The sequence below is a fragment of the Chaetodon auriga genome, chromosome 7 (genome assembly GCF_051107435.1).
Source record: "Chaetodon auriga isolate fChaAug3 chromosome 7, fChaAug3.hap1, whole genome shotgun sequence".
Taxonomy (NCBI): domain Eukaryota; kingdom Metazoa; phylum Chordata; class Actinopteri; order Chaetodontiformes; family Chaetodontidae; genus Chaetodon; species Chaetodon auriga.
The window spans coordinates 5,741,046-5,756,275 of NC_135080.1; the positions used below are offsets into that span (position 1 = coordinate 5,741,046).

Here is a 15,230-nt window from a genome sequence, read left to right on the forward strand (position 1 = left end):
AACAAACCCACAAAGGCTGGATGTGTCCACTTCTAGGGCCCTCCTACCCACTTTCCCTCTCATGGGGAGAGATTAAAGATCAACTAAGGCCCCTTTAAAGACCCATATAGCCTTTCTGCATTTACTCACATTCCAATTTTCAAGAAAGGTTGCAGCTTTCCAGGTAAGATTAAACCTGAAAATGGGGGTAAAAACATTGCAACTAAGAGCTGCCTGATGTTGACGTGAATTAAGTATTTGATTAGTAAAAAGATGCTTTATATAAAGAAATAAACCATTTGCAAAATTCAAGGTAAATGAGACAACACCACAGGAGCATGTGAGGGGGGAGCAAAGGCTTGAGACAGATCAGGTAATTGGTACCACCTGAGAAACCAATCTAACCACAGTGTCAGATTATCTCCCGACCTCGCCTTCAGAATAACGGAAAAGATCATCTGTGCTCCCCAGACAGTTTCAATGACTCACCAGGGCACAAGACCCCTCACTACACATTAAAGAGACCAGCCTTCAGTCAGGCCCTCTCCAACTTCAGACCCATCCTACTCCCCAAAAGCACCCAAAAGAAACCAACCTGCAGCGTGAAGTCCCTATGCATGACCCTTATTAAACCCCTAATTGGATTGAGAGCCGCTAAGAAAAAAAAAAATTCAACGTAGTTCATTCAGCTGAGGTTTTCTTTAGCATTCCTTCCAGTAGTTTGCCTCTTGAACAATAACATTCAAAATCAAGTCACTGAAACTTTTTTCCCTTTCAAAACACAACCAGATTTTCCAAAAATGGGAGTATAGGCACAATCTTTTTCACCTTTTCTTTTAAGGCAAAGCACTATTTGATTTTCACAGGGTGCAAGTGACAGGCTGAAACAAAGCCCAGCGCTGGCCATTGTGTAGCCTTTCACCGTTGTAATGGTCTTAAAATGGCTACAAGCAGGGCCCTATTCAGCGGTGACCAGGCTGCTCAGCTCTCCTCTCCATATCCAACACAAACTCTGCACTGAGCGGGAACTCTGTGATCAGCTGATGAGTGAATGAGGGACTGAGTTCACTCATAACCACAGTTTCAGACCATCGATTCCTGTCGACGTTCTCACCACATTTACCTTTATTATACAGAATAAATAGTGCCATAACAACAACATCAATCAAGTCCATTACGGAAAATAGCATAATGACAATAATTACAATAATATCTCATTAAGAAAGAGAATGAGAGACAGGGGAGAATTAATAGCAGACAGGTGTACAACACACTGCAATTATGGAACCTGAAATTAGTTCATTGCCTGAAGGCAAACAGAAGAGAAAGGGAAGGTTGTAAGTGCGGGAGTGTGTTTGCGTGAGAGTGTGTGTGTGTGTGTGTGTGTGTGTGTGTGGCGGGGGCTGGTTTCAGGCTGGGAATAGGACTGATAGAGAGAGGCTCACTGACAAAAAAAGGAATTGCAAATAAGCAAACAAAAATGTCTTAAATGTGTAAATTAGGGAGAGAAATAAGAGGGAAAAGCAGCTTTTCCCTGCAGACTGGTGCCTTAGATGAGAAGGGAGCAGCGAAACGTGATCAAGGGGAGCCGTGGAGCGGTGCGGCAGGCGTCAAGATGAGCACTCAGCCAGCGAGTGGCAGCTTCTCCTTTTCCAGTCAATCATTCATTACAGAGCCAAGTGCTGTGGAGGAGTGCCTCCTCTTTTTGACCTATCATATTACTGCCTCTGTAAACTCCTAATCCTCCCTTCGTTAGATGGTGTCAACAGCCGACATGCTCTCACCCTGCTGCCGCACTCCCTACCCAGACACCTCCAAAGCCCTGCCAAGACCAAGGAATTGACACTCTAATAAAATCGTTTGAAATTTAACAAGGTAGAACGGCACAGCTTTATCCATCTGTTTTGGTGCTTTCATCCACCTTTTTTATCATTAGAAAGAGACTCAGAAAAAAATCACTTAGTACTTAGTTAACTTTTTCCTTTTTGTTTTACCTTCGATTCCAAGCTAGCAGCTCACAGTAAGCAACACTAAAAAAGTGTGAGTGTCTGGTCAGAGCGGCCTGCTTCTTCTTGCCTTGGGGCTATTCCTGAGCAGGTGAAGGCCTGGAGGCAGCAACCAGCACATCAGCACGTCTTCATCCATCATGACTCTTTCATGGGGAGCCCATCTCCTGAGCTTCTACCCGCGCCCAGTGAGATGACTACTATAATGAGTCCAACAGATGAAAGCCCAGCAGGACAAAACAACATTCAGATACATCTCCAAACACACACATGCACACTGGGGTTAGCACAAATCAGGGACTCGCTGTGATACTGTTGTTATTTAGATAAACAAAAGAATCAGAAGCATCTGTGTTTTGGCAGAACTCCAAAAAGGGGATTTGGGTGATTACGTCATGGTGATCACACACAAAAGCAATCTAACAATCAAGCTCATCACAAGAATATCACATCCCCAACTGTCCTCCACTCACATGCATTAGACCCCCTCCATCACGTACGCACATATCCATACAGTGTGTGGACGAGTTTAGGTAGGGTCCAAATTTAACCTGACAGACATCAAATACTAGATACTCGAGGAAATGACAGAACTGATTTAGGACGGGTTTGAGTTTAGCTGGATGTGACATTGTCACAACAAAACAATTACAGTGAAAGTACGAGTGAAGGCCAGCGAAGTTCATTCATTTCTTAATGACATGTAGCACATAAGCTGCTGTAGTCTGTCAGGATCTGAAAACATATTTCCTTACTGGGAATATACATGTAAATTTGTGAGATAAACTTTGTCACGGTTGAGACACACCTACCATATAACACGGTTTGAGGGATGTTCATTACCATATAAAATAAGCAATTGGCATCCTGCCCCATATGTCCCACTTTTTCAGTGAGGAAGATGGAAATGAGGTGGGGTAGATTTGATTGTGACATGCTCTCCGTCTGTGCTCCACAATGTGTGGCTTTGCCGGTAACAGGCTAATATTCAGCACAGCTCACCACCACCAGAACTAATGAAAGTAGACAAAATGTCTCTGCTGCCATCTTTGTCTAGCATCCGCTCAGGGTGAGCCTCCCTCTTTCCCTCCTTTCCTTTTCACCTCCCCTCTTTCCCCTCGCTCTTGAAGAGAGGGTGACAGCGGCATAAAATGGTGGCGAGCAAATGTGCCTTCCATGTGGCAGCAGTGGTGGGGGTGACAGGGCAGGCTGAGGCCAGCGCTATCAGCAGTGTGTGGCTGTGGCTTTGAACAACCTGGACGCTCGCCATGGAGGATCAGGGCAGAGCTGATGAGACACCAGCGGTTACAAACAAAAGCAGCTCAATATCAAATCAAGACACAGATCCCTAACAGAAAACAGTTCTTTGATAAACGCAGTCGTCTAGGGTGGCTTGTTCAGACTGCACATGACCCAGCTATTCCTCATAGGCAGTTTCATGTTTTAATGTGCAGAACTTCATTAAAAAATTTCTCAATAACAGTTATTCATACTTGAACCAAGATATTCATGTTAATATCAGACATAAAAGATGATCCTCGGAGAGTCTAAGGATAGAGGACGTCGAACAAATTCTGAGACAAACTTGTTATTTTGGTTTGTTTACTTACATTCACTTGATTCACCTTGAAATATAAAACACAAAATGTTTAAATATCATTTAAAGTATATCCATCCATGCATAAAACTACTGCACAAAGCAAACTCCCTTCACTCAGCAAGCTGTGGTTGAGTCATTCAGGGGGTTGTTAGTTAACCCTGAGCTCAGAGGATGATGAAGCAAGGGCATAAATCACAGAGTGAAACAAGGCAGACTCCTCCGATTCATTAATGGAAATGATCTGTCAATATGCTGGAGTCAATTCACACGTGTCAGCTGGGCTCAGCACACAATGGGCCAGCCAACTTATGAACTCCCAGCACCACTCCACCGAGTCCATAAAACAACTGGCATCGCCGCTGGGGAGCACCCCGAGACACCACCCTCTTGCACAGACCACCAGATGACACAGATGGGGCGAAACCAAACAAAGACGAGACTCCCTTTGTACAAAGAGGGACCCCTTTCAAAAGCCATTCATGCAACAAATTGGGGAAATCTGGCCATGCAACACTCTGGGTTTGCTCTTTTATTAGCGTGAGTCTTGCGTCACAGTAAGTGAAATCAGATTTATGGCTCCCTGCTACAAAAGGTGGTTAAAATCAAGCACACTTTTAAGACACAAACTTTTTTTATAAAGCCACGTTAACCAGCAACAGTTCAGCTATGTTAACCAGGAATAGTCTGTTATTTTGCACATGGGCCCCAGAGTAACAGGCCATTTCTCTTTTTTATAACACACTTGCACAATAATGACCAAAGCATCAACTTTAGAAAAGCTAATGAGGAAAACTCCACACAAGGACAATGCTGATCCATGCTTATTGTGCATGTCCACTCCTCCAGAGATGATGGATTGTTTGGCTAAATATAGACGTATTTTTCCAACAGGACAAACATTTATTGTTAAATCGTCTTGACAAGATTGCAAGCAAATGTATGTTAATACTAGCTGCTATTTTTTGTTCACCATATTGGTTAAAGTAGCAGATCCCAAGGATTCTTCAGAGTCAAGGAGATTAATGACTATTAGCATCAGTCACAGGCACTGTAGGGGACTCCTCCATTTAATGGTAGGTTTAAACAGCATCAAGCTTGAGTACTTTAAAAAAAAAAAAAAAAAAGGCTCATCAGTTTGGGAGGTTTGTTTCCATGTAGGTCAATAAATATGTGCACACAAGCTTTCTCTTATTAGGCCCTCTGCATTTTCTTTTCTTGTTCTTTCTCAGCTGCACACCCGTGCTGCTGCAGCAATCTGCATACAGGGACATTTGTCATCATTAGCCCTGTTCTGACAGTTGGCACCCGGCACCTCAGATCTCTAGGACTGGCAATTATGAACCCTTCATCCCTTATTTAGGCAACATTGCCTAATTTCATCACAGGCCTCACCAGCAGCATTTGATTACCAACAGCCCCAAACCTACAATATGCCACCAACTCCTCCATTCCCTTTGTTTGGTGCGATTTACTCCTACTCTTAGATCACATGACATGTGGGAGAGAACCATGCTCAGTTAATCTGAATTTTGAAATTACTTATAAGACACAGGGGCTGCAGGGAGGACTGTAGATGAGCATCATGGGGTCAGTGGGCAGATGATTACAGCGCCCACCTTTAGATGGTAGACATCTCGCAGACATTAAGATTAATCACACTGCTGCTGCTGCTGCTACTGCTGCTGAATGCTTGCCTTTTACAAGAGACAAGACAGTCAGGCATGTAGTTTTCTTTGATAAATAAAAGAAAATGAAAAAGAACTGCATTTTTATGAATAAACTAGCCAATTCTTTTAGAACAATCTAAGCCCTCCCAATTTGCAGAAAATAACAGGTAAAAATATGCTGAATAAACTAATAATAAAGCAGCAAGAATCCTGCTCCAGTCTCTAACACACCCAACGTTTAGCAATGTCATGTACAACAAAATACAATGCTAAACTGCGTGCTAATAAAACGAGTGGAAAGCACTGCACCAGCAATTTCACTGCGCTCGACTGCCAACAGCATAACCTGTGCAGCAAAAAGGTGCAGTGAGCACAATGTAAGGTAGTATTTTCCTTTCATGAAGCAAATCAGACATTTTCTGGATCAGTATTTTGGCTAACAAAACTGAACTGCATTCATGCTAAATTCATGCAAATACATGCATGTAATTTATCACAAAGGCTGACAAGCGTACCATATTGCAGAGGGGAGGGGTGAAGGGCCAAATGAAGCTGAGACAATCAATTAAGTTTCATAATTTACACTTTTCTCCCCCTATCTGTTTTCTGAAAAATTTCCATCACGCTGATAAGTTTGGTATTTTCTGTGTATGTATGTGTTGTGGACACAGCTCACAGCGAACAGAGCCTGTTGAGCTGATCGTCAGAGGGTCTCTGAGAGCCTCTGGCTATGTGGTCCTGCTTCCTGACTCCTCCAAAGAAGGCTGCTAATACACAGCAGAGAATAAAACAAATGAATGGACACAATCCAAAGGGGGTCCTCAGTGCAGCTCCGGGCCCAAAAATTAACTGGCTTCCTACAGAGACACCATATTGCTTGGAATACTAATGTTCTGTTATTAAAAATCCCAATGACAATTTCATTGTGTGACAAATAAAATTATAGAAAATGTGTCAATGTGAGAGGCTATCCCATGAGATTAAAGTATATTATTTCTCACAGTTTGAGAGCCAGTGTTGATGTCACATGTCTGAAGTGTTACTGCTTTTAATCTGATTTATATAGAAATATGTCATCCTATTAAGTCCACTTTGACTAATCTGCATATTAGCTTGGGAGCTAGCTGGTAAACTCCCTTTATTTGGGATATCGCTTGAGATTCTCTTTTTCAAAACTAAATGACCCCAGAAAATGTATGAAAAGGCATATGGCAGACCTTATTTGTTCTTGTGTAATAGGATTATTGAAATAATAAAATGGCCGTCATAATTATGATGCCAGTCAGAAGACTGCTGGTCATAAAGGTCTTGATCCAGCTTAATATCAGATAAATGTTTTACTTTTGTAACGTCATTAACTCTTTTGTTAATAGTCATGAGGTAATGCCGAAAATTGAAACTTAAAGGCAGCATACATAAATATCACTGTAAATCCTTTTGTTTATAAAGCATAGTTGAACACAAAGCCACAGAGGATTGTGTTGGTCATATCAGCCAATAAACATTCGTCTTTGTGGAGCATGGCTTTTTCACTTCCTCCTCTTCCTTTTTATGAAATGCTTGAGGCTAAACGCTGTATTGTACAGACAATAAAAAGAACCATGTTTTCACAGATAATGCTCATTTCTATACGAACACGTGTGTTAGTCATATATTAATTATTTATGTGCATAAATTCTGCATAAAGCATCCATAATACGATATAAAATAAAGCAACACACATTTAATGACTTCGGCTGCAATCAGTAGAATATCATTTCAAGTCACTCAGCGCACGAGGGGTGTCATCAAAGGGCAATTTTAGTCATCAGACAAGCACCATTGACCTTATGCCCAGCCATGTTAACAGGACGATCAGTCTTAGTAGAAGAAAGGAAAAAGAAAAATGGAGGAGAAAAAAATGAATAAGTGTAGAGGCATGCTGTGGAAACAAAGAAGCCTTCAAAACAGGGTCACATGCTCGTGCAAAATTAGGGGAAGTAGAAGTCATTGTATTGATTTACACAACCGTGCATGCATTTTGCTGGGTCAGAAATAGGCCTGTGCTGGAATCACAGGCCCATATATCACAGAGGAGGGCCTCCAATAGCCTGGCGGGATGGCGAATGAAGCAACAAAGCTTGCAATGTTGTAATGGTAAAGATATGGGTAAGCAGATTTGATTGTCTTAGGCTAGACCTGACAACTGCTGGAGTCTTGGGACTGCAGAGCAGGTTGAGTTACTGTGAGATCTGTGCAGCCACATGCTTTAGATTAGGAGGTGATAATCTCAATGAAAATCCTCCCTTCTATCACGCATACGGACGACCAAAGGCTGGAGCACAAACTCAAGAGGTGCAACTGGATTCTGAGGTATCTGACTTGGAGCAAGATAGCCTGGAAAGTGAAGCTAGTCTGGTTTCAATAAAAGGCAAGTACCTGCTGGGCCACAGACAGTGGGAGAGAGTGAGAGAAAAGACTATCAAAGCTTGAAAGGGGAAGAGGCTTTTAGCTACCTCTCACCACATGAAAGCCGTCCATAATGTCCTCCATATCCTCCAAAAATATGTCAGTGAGAATATACATTTTTGGTTGTGAAATTAAATCTGACCTAAATGGAATATAGACCTGCTCATCCGATTTAATTTTCAGAATTAACCTTTATATAGAACTCATGTCCTACAATTAGACTTATGAAAAAAAAGATGCTCTAGATATCTGGAATTTCTGCCTGGTAACAGTCTGCAATGATCATTGGGGCTTGCCAAGAAGCTACTGGCAGTGTGTCCATGACAGGCTGTGATGATAATGGGAGTCACCTATCTATCAGGGTCCTTCCCGCACACGCCACCCTCCTGCTCAGCCACATCCATGTAGTGAGAGTCAGAGCTGACGTGAGACGGTTTGCCCTCATAATGTCTGGTCTTATGCAGTTCTGACTAGAGCAGAGATGAGTGTAAATGCCTTTGTGTTCCTTATCTGATCCATGCAGCATTATCTTTTTGAAGTCCTCTTCAAAGGATGCACTGTACCTTGTGAGATGGAGTGCCAGTGCAATGATGAGAGCCAGAGAGGGTTTAGTGTGGATGCAATATCTCTTTATTGTGAATCACTGTCTGTGTCAGGACAACATGGCTGTACCTAAAAACAGCACATAAATACATCATGGGACTTTCCATAAAATGGTTAACTATAATTGTTAGAATTATTAGCGGTTGTTTTTTTAAATCTAGCTTTTTCTTATTTAACATTTAAACTGTGCATTTTATGCTATTATCGTTCTGTTGTTACTATTATTATCTTGTTCTTGAAGAAAAAATTGAAAATTATCATTAACAGGTTGCAGCAAGCCAATTTATATTATTCTCTTCAATGTAATAAAGACATTTCTGAAAACAAAAACAATAATTATTTCCAGTATAAAATGATTATAAAAGCACAGACGCATTCACGTTTTTTTTTAACACATTATTCTTTCGTTTAGCAGATGAATACAATTACCTTGCATTTTTGAGCAAGGCAAGAAAGAAATGTATGTTGATCACAATTGTTAGATTTTTTTTTTTCTCACATCACACATTGATTAAATGACTGGAAAACACTGCCGCGTGAGATGCACAACACAGACACGCTGCTCCTGCTCAGTAAAAGAGCAAAACGAGTAAACCTCAATCTGCATGGTAACAGTCAGGATCCAGAGATCAAACTCGAGATATAAACTCTCTTATGGATCACAGCCACGACAGTTAAGGGGTTAAATATAATCACAATGCCAGATATAAATAGCACGGTAGCTTTTTTTTCCGTCTTTGAGAAATAAGCCTGGTATCGCAATGAAATGAGCAAACGCTGAAAGGTCTAATTAATTAACTAATTCACGATTATTTCATTAATATACGGCCCCAAAACGCACAAACAAGCCAAACTTACTTTATAAAATAGAACTAATTTTGTGTAACAAAAACACCCCAAATTACTGTAATTTCAATTTATCTGATGTGTTGTATGTAGAAGAAATTAGATCCGGTCCACTGGAGGAAATAAAAGATTTAAATAATGCGTCTACGGCGAAATTAAATGTTTTATTAGCCAAATACATAAATAACCTAATTTAACAATTCTGAATCCACCTACTGTTTCATATATGATTCAATAGCTGACTAAAAAGAGCAGCAGATAGAGTCCAAGAAAAAGCGACGTAACGCTGTTAAAATGCTGTTTTTTTTTTCCCTTCTCTCCAAATGCGTAGGTGTACTTCCGCTCCTCGATATACTACTACTACCTGTACTTTTTACTTGTATATAACACCCGGGGACGAATTTGTTTTCGATAAACTGGGAAGCGGTGACGCATCAGACAGCGATTGGACATCTTGGTTTCAACTCCTCCCTTATAATAAAGAGTGTGTGTGTCCCTGTTGTAAAACACAGCAACACCGGGCGTCTGCGTCAGGAGGCACACTCCACTCTGCGCAATTACGCGGACTCCTAACTGGCACAGTGATCAGAGAAAAACCAGAAGGCTTTATTTTTCCTGTTACTGCACCTCACAAGGTTGAAATGGACTTCTAATCTGATCATCCTGATAAATTCGAGGACTTGCTTGGAGCACTTCAATGCAGTTTACGGTACAACAGCTGTGAATGTTATGATCTGATTATTACGCATGTGCTCTGAGCACAGTTTTGAATAGGTGTCTTATAAATAGACATTTTTTTCTTTTTAAATAGCTTTCTTTCTTCTCTAAAATTGGCTCCCGTACAAACAGCCGCGTTGGATCCCTCGGCTTATTGCGAGACTCCGGTGTATAACCCGGATCTCTGCCCTAATATGATAGCCGCCCAGGCAAAATTGGTGTATCACCTCAACAAATACTACAACGAGAAATGTCAGTCTCGAAAAGCAGCCATCTCCAAGACCATCCGGGAGGTGTGCAAGGTGGTATCGGATGTCCTGAAGGAGGTCGAGGTGCAGGAACCCCGCTTCATCAGCTCTCTCAGCGAGATGGATAATCGTTTCGAGGGACTGGAGGTCATTTCACCCACCGAGTTCGAGGTTGTGCTCTATCTGAATCAGATGGGAGTATTCAACTTTGTGGATGACGGATCTCTCCCGGGCTGCGCCGTGCTCAAGCTCAGCGACGGCCGCAAGAGAAGCATGTCTCTCTGGGTTGAATTCATCACAGCCTCCGGTTACCTCTCGGCACGCAAGATCCGATCGAGATTTCAGACACTGGTGGCGCAAGCAGTGGATAAATGCAGCTACAGAGATGTTGTCAAAATGGTCGCTGACACCAGTGAGGTGAAGTTGCGCATCAGAGACAGATATGTGGTGCAAATCACGCCGGCGTTCAAGTGCACTGGGATCTGGCCGCGAAGCGCCGCGCACTGGCCTCTCCCTCACATCCCCTGGCCGGGACCTAACCGGGTGGCAGAAGTCAAAGCGGAAGGTTTCAATCTTTTATCCAAAGAGTGCTACTCCTTGAACGGCAAGCAGAGCTCAGCAGAGAGCGACGCCTGGGTCTTGCAGTTCGCCGAGGCCGAGAACCGGCTCCTCCTGGGTGGATGCAGGAAGAAGTGCTTGTCAGTCCTCAAAGCCTTACGCGACCGTCACCTCGAACTGCCCGGACAACCCCTGAACAACTACCACATGAAAACTTTGGTTTCCTACGAGTGTGAGAAGCATCCCAGGGAGTCGGACTGGGATGAGAACTGCCTCGGCGACCGTCTGAACGGGATACTATTGCAGCTTATTTCATGTTTGCAGTGCAGAAGGTGCCCGCATTATTTCCTGCCCAATTTAGACCTGTTTCAAGGAAAACCTCACTCTGCTCTAGAGAACGCAGCCAAACAGACTTGGCGACTGGCAAGAGAAATACTGACCAACCCCAAAAGCTTGGAGAAACTCTGAGGTAAAATATGTTAGTTCTCCTCGTCTTAATAATTGTGGTAAAGAGGCCTAACGAGCTCATGAACGGACAGAAAAAATAACATTGCCAACCAATTTGCAAAGTCTTGTGAAATGTGACTGTCCTCTGTTGTTGCATATGTTTTGGCCGAGCCTGTTTCAAGATGATTTTTATGACAGACAGCTCAGTTTGCCATTATCCCCGTGCACCTTTTTTTGGCGGTGCCAATATTTAGGAGCAAATTTAAATTATTAATCCAGGAGTCCACCTCAACAGTGGCTCCTTTTCTCTCTGTGCCACAAGATTGGCCAAATCATACATTTTCTTAAATGCTTTAAAATAAAGCCCCGTGACAAACTTTAAAAAAAAAAGAAAGAAAAAAGAAAACACACATCTGTACATTTTATACTGTAAATACATTCATAGATTGTGCTTCAAGTGGTCTGAAATTGTGAATGTTGTTCTGTGACACGTAAATAGGATCCACCTGTTTAAATCTACTTCTGAACCTTTTCTTTATCTGGTAGAAACGTTATTAATTTATACTTGCATCAGTGGTAGTCTGATTCATCTGTTTCAATGGACATTGTTTTTGAAAGTTTACATTTTGATGGTAGGCGTACGACAGTTACATGAAAACATTCCATCAATTTACTTGAATTCTTATTTAAAGTACTCGAACATTTTTTTTGGTTGTTGTTTTTCTCTACCATGCTTTGGCCTACCTGATAAAAAATGAAAATGAAAACATATATATAGTATATATATATATTACAGTTTAATTGAAAAAAATGCACTTGAAATACACTGGATTATAACATCTGTGATCTGATTTTTTTATTTCTGTCTCTGACCTAATTTAAAGAGCTAATAAATCGAGCTGTTTTATATTTGTGTCCCATTATGGTTTCATTAAATGTGTCTTTGACAGTAGGCCTAATACCGTGCGATAATAACGTAATCAAATCTTCCATTTCTGGCTCTTGTAGGTGTTTTATGTAGATGAGTTTGACACCTTGAAAAGGAAAACAGGCGAATCAGGAGGGAGTCATTTTCATACTCTCTTTAACACTTTAACCCTGCCGACTAGCGTGGATTTTTTTTTTTTTTTTTTTTTTAATCCAAAAACCTCCTGTGCAACATTTAGCTGGATAACCGGTCAACTTGGCATAACTTGGTGGATAAACTGTCACTACTGTTTGATGATGGAGCCTGCACGACGAGTAGGCCTCAATGAGCATTATATGATTTTTTTTAGTGCATATTAATGCAGCAAATGGAAACACTCAAAATAAAAATCAGCAGTGATTTATAGCAAAGTCCTTGGCACAAAACATTTAAAAGCAAGTCAGAGCAGCGCACCTCTCTGAAAACATCACCTGTGCAAATCCGCGTTTTAATTCCTTCACCAACAATTGTGTATTTACAACACAGTGCACGTGTGTACCTGTCGGCCAGTTAGAATGAAAAAAGTGAAACGTGTCAGAAGCCAAACTGCCCGCTTTAAACTGCACACTCACTTGCAGGTTACTTACCTTTGAGTCTGCCCTTTTGAAGGCAGGGTCATCCTCGTCCACCTCGAAGTAGATTTCAGTGGTCGTGATGGACAGAGTCCCCCGGGCCACCAGGACGGGGGCAACAAGCTGGGCCGGGCTGCTCAGGACCACTGGGCCTGCAGAGTGTAGGGGGTGGGGCAGCCACATGCAGAATCAGTAACATGCAACAACAAAAAAAGACGATTTTTATGTGAAATGAAGCGAGCCTGAGGTTCAGTTTGTAAAAGGAGGATAACATCATGGCAGCGGCCTGTTTGCGTCAAACCGCAGCGCTACGTGCGCATTCACCCTGCGCTTAGAAACATTAAGGGTTTTTTTAATTATTTTTTTTTTATTAATCCTTGCAGTTCAGTTAAATATCACGCATTTCCACAGCTCCGTGAAAGTCTTCATTTTAGTAGCCTTTATTATTTACCGCGCCACAAAACAAACGCGTTTGAACGCCTCCTTGTCTTGAATTGCACATTTCTACATTTGCGCATAATACAGTAGATTTATCAGGCCTATAAATGGATAGAGGTGGCATCAAAACATTGTACCTATTTGTACCTGTTTGTAAACCACTGATGCACTGATAATCGGATCATAGCAAATTACCACCAAGAAAAAAAGAGGTTTTCATGACGTTAAATAAAATAAAATAGAAATTAATTTCTTATTTTCCTCGCATATCATCGTCATGCATTTGCAGCACAGGTGAAAAGGCATCAGTCTACAAGTGCATTCCGAAAATGGAGAAAAAAAAAAAAAAGAAAAAAGAAAGTTGCTCTTTTATTCTCCAATTCATAAATTAAGTAATGGAGGAAAACATTAAAACTGCAAGTTTGTTCTCGAGTCCAAATAGCAGAGCAGGATCTGAAGGTGGGTTTGTGACCCCGCCAGCTGATAGTGATCACATCTTTATTTCAGTCTCCTCCCTCCCTCTCTCCCTCTGCCTCATCCTCCATGTTCTCAGATCAGTGTCGCTGTGGAGCACCGTTACAGTGATTTGTCTGCTCTCAAACGAAAGCTCGCGAAATCAGGATATTTATCGATCCCTTAAACTCCAAAGAGCCACTTTAATGTCTCATCAATCTTAATCTGCGTTCCTCAGCCAATTATGGCCGATAGTGTTACAGGAATACAAGTGGATTTCGGTCTCAACTCCCAGAGCGCCCCTTCATCGCTCTTGCCGGCTGCACGGTCTCGCCGCCCTCCCTGGATTTTTCCTCTGCGTTGCTCGGGTCCATTAACGGTGATCCTATCTGCTGATGCTATCGGCTCAGGCGCTACACGTTGCTTACAAGCTTCATATGAAGAGTAAATACTTGCAGCCTGTTTTACTGCATTGTAGATAACGTTTAGAGTAAATAAAAGATAAAAAGGACAGACAAAAAATAAATAAATAAATATTCAATTGCAATTTAAAGGTGAAAGCATTTATGAGTAACTGTTGTTATTATTATTATTATTATTATCACTTCTATTATTATAACCATTAACACTTTTGCTGGTGCATTGTATTGCAGCCCTTGGGGGCTACACAGACAGAAAGACACAATGCCTGAAGCATTAAGCCACAGCATCCAGTGCTCATGGGGAGGAAGAGGATTAGGCAGTAATCCCCTCAGGGATTCTTCCATAATTAGGCTATATGGCATTAAAATGTTTACAGGAGAATAATGAAATTAAGGGCAAGTTACACAGGATGAGTGGTGTGTATAAGCTAAAGCTTGGAACATCCGGCTGTTGGGTCTTTCTTTTAATAAAAATGCAAATATTTGTCAAATGACAGGCCAGTTTAATGAAGTGATGAAAAGTCTCATTTCGGCGTGGTGGGAGTTTGGGAGAACTGCTGAGAAGATGGGTATATTATTACCCACAATCCATCCGCTGGACTGCGGTGTTTGATAGGGCCGAGCGCTTTTATATTCTACATTACGAGAGAAATACAAGTGCAATAGGCACACCTGAGCGCCATCATTCACTTGCAAACATGCACAAGTGGAAGCACAGCAGATACACACAATACACACGAATGCACGGCCGCAGCCATTCTAACCTACTGCAGGCCGAGCGTCTGAGGCACACTGCCTTGTTGTTCATTTGAGTCACTGAAGCAATGACTGTTTTTTTTCCACCGTGTTCAAAGTATGCATTCATCTTTCAAAATAGAACGCTTACACGCACAAGCCTAGAGAAATACTATTTAATAAGGCTGCAGCACACAATAATTAATTAAAAAGGAGCAAAAATCTTAAATATTTAATGTAAGTAATTCTGTTTTCCAGTGTTGTTTGTATATTTTCTTTTTGGTGTCACCCATATTCTGTTTATATTAAGAAAGCACTTGTAGACCTTTGAATTTAAAAAAAAAAGAAGAAAAAAAAACTAGGAGAACTTGGTTATGCAAAATAAACCCCTTACTAACCCCTTCTTTCACTCACTTTTTCTCTGAGATTACATTCAGAAATGTTATGTTGGTTTTACTCTTTTATAAACATGTCACCACTCAAGGGATCGGTATTGTGAATGGGGACTAAAATGGATACAGAAA

At 41.5% G+C, this 15,230-nt stretch overlaps 2 protein-coding genes across 5 annotated transcripts in view; one reads left to right on the top strand and one right to left on the bottom strand.

Annotated features, from left to right (window-relative positions):
- Window positions 1-15,230, bottom strand: part of nbeab (neurobeachin b) — a 183,307-nt gene that overhangs the window by 43,600 nt on the left and 124,477 nt on the right. For all 4 annotated transcript variants that reach the window (XM_076734998.1, XM_076734997.1, XM_076735000.1 and 1 more), the window contains one exon: window positions 12,674-12,810. In XM_076734998.1, coding sequence (XP_076591113.1) covers window positions 12,674-12,810 — 137 coding nt within the window. The remainder of the gene's footprint in view (window positions 1-12,673; window positions 12,811-15,230) is intronic.
- mab21l1 (mab-21-like 1) lies at window positions 8,804-12,028 on the top strand. Its single transcript, XM_076735006.1, has one exon. The coding sequence runs from the start codon at window positions 10,061-10,063 to the stop codon at window positions 11,138-11,140; it is 1,080 nt and encodes a 359-aa protein (XP_076591121.1). The 5' UTR covers window positions 8,804-10,060; the 3' UTR covers window positions 11,141-12,028.

Excerpts from the sequence above, each read along its gene's own strand:
- mab21l1 (XM_076735006.1), top strand. The coding sequence starts at position 10,061 with ATGATAGCCGCCCAGGCAAAATTGGTGTATCACCTCAACAAATACTAC.